This window comes from Oryza sativa, chromosome 5 (genome assembly GCF_034140825.1).
Source record: "Oryza sativa Japonica Group chromosome 5, ASM3414082v1".
Lineage (NCBI taxonomy): Eukaryota > Viridiplantae > Streptophyta > Magnoliopsida > Poales > Poaceae > Oryza > Oryza sativa.
This window is the reverse complement of record NC_089039.1, coordinates 28,454,586-28,460,585: the sequence shown is the minus strand read 5'-3', so window position 1 is coordinate 28,460,585 and position 6,000 is coordinate 28,454,586. Positions and strand designations below refer to the sequence as shown.

Genomic DNA, 6,000 nt, shown 5'->3' with positions numbered 1-6,000 from the left:
TTGCATGCAGTCTTGCACCAGTAACATATAATCAACCAATAATTAATCATCTAGTATCCGGTTAACATTCACACTACCAGTTTGACTGCCGATAGTTAATTCATCGCTCCACTTGTTTCTAATAATATATTCATGTCACATAAAAAACGAATATAGAATCAGATATAACACATTTTAATACTATAAATCCGGATTGATGTACTCCCTCCATCTAAAAAAAACTTAACCTTACCTCTCTTAGAATAACGAATCTGGATAAAGAGTAGTCTAGATTTATTGTACAATGATGTGTCACGTCTGTTAGTAGGTTGATTTTTAAGGATGGAAGGAGTAAAGCTGATCTCTAAACACAGATTTGATGCAAAATGCAGGCACTGTAGCAGGTCGATCTGCAGGTGGTAATAACCAGCAGTACTACGAGTGATTGCAACAGTGGAGTTGGAGGAGTACTATGATCTGCCACTTGCACGAGCGAGCATTAATCGATCGGCTGGCGCTGCAGGCGTGTCTGAGACGACCGCACGTACTACTACGGCTGGTGCAGACGGATCATGGATGAGTACGTGCGTGTGCAGAGAGTCATGGGGGCCATGCTGCTGCAACGCAACGCAACGCGCATCATCAGCGCATGCATGCAGCGCGCGCGCAGGTGCAGATGCAGTCGTGTCGGCACTGATGGGCTGCAGCAAATGGAATGATGGGCTCCACTCCCTTCTTGGCTTTCTCTGCATGACACATTGCCACCGATCCCTACATCTGCAAGCTTGCTTCTTCCTTAATCGGTCTATAAAACATTAAAACCGACAGGCAGCTAATTCTCTACTCCATTATATATGCTAAATCGTTTTAACTTTTATCATAAGTTAAACTTCTCTAGAGAAAAGAAAAAAAAGGCCTAGAGCTCAGAGTAAGACACGCCAACAGTCCAACATCTTTATAATATAACAAATAAATACACTATTAAAATATTACATCTACCCTTTAATATATGACATCCAACGGTCATACAAAATATGACATATGGAGTAGTATATTTTATGGTAGATTTTGGTAAACTAATTTGATTTTATCGATCGATGTTGTCGTATTTTCATATAAACCCATATATTTGATATCACATTAGGTATGTTCGGTTGCTGATTTCACGGCTGTGCCGTGTTACATGGCAGCCTGCTGAACAGACTCATTAATAATATAAAGCGACTCTCAAGATATAATTATAGGGAAAATGAAGCCAACATAGCAAGCAGGGATGATCTAGTTCGAGTCGATCGACCGGCCGGGCCGGTTGGCCGGTTTTGCCCGGGGTGCTTTTGTGAACGGGCGGACGGCTGAGCTAGAGGTCTCATCATTGGCGTGGCCAACTCATGATCCGTCCATCCATTCCATATATCCATGCAATTATATCTCCACGTCTTTTCTTGAGTTATCCTGCATGCATGCATGCATGGAAACTAGTGGTGGTTACTGGTTGCCACTCTTTACCCTTTTGCTTCTTTTGATCATTTCGCCTTTATTTTTTCTTTTGCACCCTTGTTCTCTCTTCGATCTATACTACTCCTACTCCTTTATTTCTTTCTTGTTTTGATAGAAGTTTTTGCATGCAGCAGCTTGCTGGATTCGATAATGTAGGCAAGGGTTGCGACACGCTTTTCATTTGTGCAAAGGAAAGCAAGGACATGACGTTTTGAGAATATCCACTGTGGCAATGCAAGGAGTAGCTAGCAGCAGTCTTTTTATCTGTTCCCCGTTCCAGCGAATGATCAAGCAATCGCAGAACTGCTGGTGCTGGTACATGCAAAATACTCCGCTATCCGTTTGAACAAATTGAGGTGGTGTTCTTTTCTCATTAAGACGAAAATGAAGATTGGCAGTCTCTTAAATTAATATGATATTTTATAGCAGCTTTCATATAGAAAGTTTTACATAAAACACACCGTTTAGCAGTTTGAAAAACGTGCCACGAAAATCTTAATCTTCATCCAATTTTTATTGGAGAAAAGAACGGGACCTAAACTATAAACACATGTCCTGTTCAGATTCATTGTAATAGATTCCTTTTAAATTGAGTATTTTTTTAAGGAGTATATTGGTAGTGGAGTAGATGACGGGCTGTATGTACTGCGTGTAGCTAGTGACAGGGGATCGGATCATACAGGATCGATCCGGTACGGGAGGAGGAACAGATCGGACTGTGCACCTCGTGATCGGGGAAGTGCGATTCTACTGCACTGCACACAAGAGAGCGAGTAGTGTCTCTGGGCTGGGGTGGGTAGGGTAGCTAACGACCACGTCCCCAGGAGTTGCATGGGAGACTGTTCCCCGTTTCACGTGCCCCTCTCCTCTTTTGACCCCCCCTCGCTGCAGCTGCCCCGCTTCTCTCTCTCTTGACCGCCTGCTGCCTCTGCCACCGCAGCGCTGCGTGCAGACACGCACACGCACGAACACAAAACACACGCGAGACGCCGAGACGGACAGGGAGGCAGACATGCGCGCACACACACCCACCCACCCGCATCGCATCGCATCGCTCCCCGCGCCGGCAACGCAAAATCTCGTCCACTTCTCCCGCAAAACGCCAACCAAACCCAAACCCCACACAGGTGAGCGGCTGAGCGATCGAGTCTCCTCGTTATAATAAGCGGATTTGCCACCGCGTACGCCGCGCCTGCGCTAGCTCACATGCCCCCGCCCGCTTCGCCTCGCCGACCACGGCTCGCGATCGCAGCCAACGAGACAGACGATAGTACCCTCCTCTCGATATCTCTCGCCGATCGATCGATCGATCCACCATTGTTAGGTTGAGATAATGCTGCAGGAGCTGGCGCCGTGCACGTGCGGGATGCTGTACGGCAGCTGCGGCGGCGGGTGCGGTGGCGCCGCCGCGGCGGCGTCGGCGTTCTCGCTGCTGTTCCCCATGGCGGGCGGGCAGTACTACTACAGGCAGTGCGGCGGCGTCGCGGAGGAGGACAGTCGGTCGCCGTACGGCGGCGGCGGTGCGGCGGTGGACTGCACGCTGTCGCTCGGCACGCCGTCCACGCGGCGCGCGGAGGCGGGCGCGTACGGCGGCGGGCTGCAGCCGTGGGACGTGCCGTCGTCGGCGCGCCCTGGCGGCGGCGGCGGCGGCAAGCAGGACGGCGCCGGCGTGGCTCCTTGCAACAAGGAGGCCCCCGCCGCCGGCCGCCTGCCTCGCCGCTGCGCCAACTGCGACACGATGTCGACGCCGCTCTGGCGAAATGGTCCCAGGGGACCCAAGGTACGTACGTACTCCTGCGTGCCATGCCATCTAGGTAGGCAGCAACGTGCACGAACGCCTTTCGTGCAAATCAAGTGCTACTATACAAACGTCACATCACATGAAAAATATTCTTCTGTCGTTGGTTGCAGTCGCTGTGCAACGCGTGCGGGATCCGGTACAAGAAGGAGGAGAGGCGCGCCGCGGCGGCGGTGGCGCCGACGCCGCCGCCGTCGCTGGACACCGGCGCCGGGTACGCGTACTGCTACTCGCGACAGCCGCCGCCGCCACCGGCGCCGCAGTGGGGATGCTACGGCCAGGCCGCGGCGAAGTCGGCGTCGTACGCGATGTTCGACGCGGCGGACGACGGGCCCTGCCTGTCGTGGCGGCTCAACATGATGCCATCCTCGCCGGCGTTCGCCGTCGGCGAGCGGCCCGGCCTGTTCCAATACTATTAGCTTAGCTAGAGACCCTAGATCAGTGTACTACTACTACTACGAACTAATTTTGATCAGTTTAGTTTAGTTTAAGCAATGAGATCGATCGATCGATGACCAGAGTTGTACTGTTTGGAATTAACTAGTTCCACCATTAATTAGTTACTAGCAGCAGTATAATTCCTATTGCTCGCGTGCCAAATTTGTTCTTTATATTTCTTTTGTGATTTAACTAACAGTACTTTCCACTGTGCACTAATCATCGTCATCGTTTGATCCAAAAAGGTAAGTGGATATATATGTGGAGGGATATATGTTTGGGCTTTTGAGATGTGAGGTACCATCGATCAATCATCACGGTTATATGTCTTGGGACCCATATAAGGGTTCTCCTTTTGATCAGAGGCCTACAAGATCTTGTTTGAGCTGTTGCCTAGCTATTTAAATTGACCGAACCACTTTTTTTGGGCAATTAAATTGACCGAACCTTTGATATGCTCGTTGTTTGGTCGTTGGTTTACAAGTAGTACTACCAAACAAAATTTGAATTATTGAAGTTAATTTTAAATTATTGAGTTCTTTTATTTTGGGCATGTTCGGCTGCTGCTTTCATGGCTGCACCACAGCCGGCACGAATAGTCCCGTACTCACTTAGCACATTCGCAGCTACAGCCATTGCAGTCGGCCTGTCGAACACTCCCTTTGTTTTCAGCCTTGGCTTCTAATTAATTAAACCACTAAGACATAAGACTAAAGTTAGAAATACAGAAGTTCTACCGTAAAATCATTTTCCGTTGGCTCCTTTTATTTTTCTAGGGTTTATCAGTCGAACCAACCAATCACACATGCAGACGGAGGACTGGAGGAAGGAGAGTGACAATGGCTAAATGTTGGGTGGGAAACAATGATTATAGAGAAAACGTTGTAGATATGAAAAAAAATGAAATGTTGGATCAGGAGCCAAAGTGAAAAATACTGGATCTCAAATAACTATAGAAATCCATTATCCAAAACTGGGTTAATAATAATACGCGAAATGTGGTATCCCAAACCATATCAGATTTGTTTCTGTGGATCGTCCTGAAATGTCTAAACCTTATCGGGCCCAATTATATGTCATCTCGCAATGAGAGGCCCACCAAGGCAGAACTGACTGACACTGCGTTCCTCGGAGACCTACCTTTGAATCCAGGAACATAGTTCTAAAAAAAAAATACCGGGAACATTTCTACTGTTACAAGTGAAGAAAAATGCTTGTCCAAAGCAGTATCAGACTATCAGTAGAAGACATGGAACTACAGAGCCAAGGATCTTTCACATGTTTAAATGCTCTAATCCATCGATCAGATCACTGTGCCAACTAGTAGTGTTTATATTCTGGAGACCTCAGGACCACTGGTAACAAGTTGCTACCATACCATGAATTGATAGAAACCTCATTCCTTGGCTGAACTCGTTACTCAGCATGACGCAGTGAGAGTCAAACTAGAATGGTTCAAATCATAATCTCAGTAAAAACTTGGTGTTATTTTAGACTTCCCAGAGGGGAATCTGAAGCTTGTTTTGTCCAGGAACCACGTAACACTGAAAAACTAGCTAGCATCCTTGTTTTGTTTCCCGGCAAGAGTTCATTAATTTCTGTATGTATGGACCTTGTATATGTATTTTTTTAATAGAAAATGTCATATCCCTATATCACAGCATCTGTATCTCCGTATCTTACTAGGCAAATTTTGTTTGCTACCATTGATAGCAAATCGAGATTTTGAACCGTTACTATCAAAAACTATGGGTCTTTACCAAATTTTAATAAAGTTATTAAAAAAATAGCTACATTTAGTTTGCTGCCAAAATTTGGTAACTATATAAGAAATCCTGCTAAAATTTTGGCAAGTTGTCAAAATTTTGGTAACTATGTGGTAAGGTTTTTTTGCAACAAACTGAACAGGCCTAGAAAATTAGAAAAAGATCCAAACAGGGAGCTAACTGCAAAAAGCGGGTCAACCGGTCAACTCTGGAAGGAACATATGTACCTGACCGGATTCCACCGCAATAGCGGTGCACCATGGACCAGCCCAAAATGTCCATTAAGAAATTGGGCCTAATTAGCTACTACAGTATATTGATAGGCCCATATAGTACACTCACGTAAGAGGCCATCCCGTTACGGCCCAATGGCACGTACTCTGCTTTCCTGTTCTGGCCCATACCGGCATTGATGACGTCACCATCGTCGTCTTCCTCGGATCAAATTCTTCTTCATCAAGGCTCTGCCTCTGCGCTATGGATCGCCGGCTACCTTCTCCAGAAATTTCTCAGACTATTGAA

At 47.0% G+C, this 6,000-nt stretch overlaps 1 protein-coding gene across 1 annotated transcript; it reads left to right on the top strand.

The window, feature by feature from the left end:
• The first annotated feature begins 2,606 nt into the window (after positions 1-2,606).
• LOC107276441 (GATA transcription factor 19) lies at positions 2,607-3,860 on the top strand. Its single transcript, XM_015783206.3, has 2 exons — positions 2,607-3,256; positions 3,388-3,860. The coding sequence occupies exons 1-2, from the start codon at positions 2,810-2,812 to the stop codon at positions 3,691-3,693; spliced, it is 753 nt and encodes a 250-aa protein (XP_015638692.2). The 5' UTR covers positions 2,607-2,809; the 3' UTR covers positions 3,694-3,860.
• Positions 3,861-6,000: the final 2,140 nt, after the last annotated feature.

Coding starts and splice junctions, on each gene's coding strand:
- LOC107276441 (XM_015783206.3), top strand. CDS start 2,810: ATGCTGCAGGAGCTGGCGCCGTGCACGTGCGGGATGCTGTACGGCAGC. Junction 3,257..3,387: donor ATGGTCCCAGGGGACCCAAG/GTACGTACGTAC, acceptor CGTTGGTTGCAG/TCGCTGTGCAACGCGTGCGG.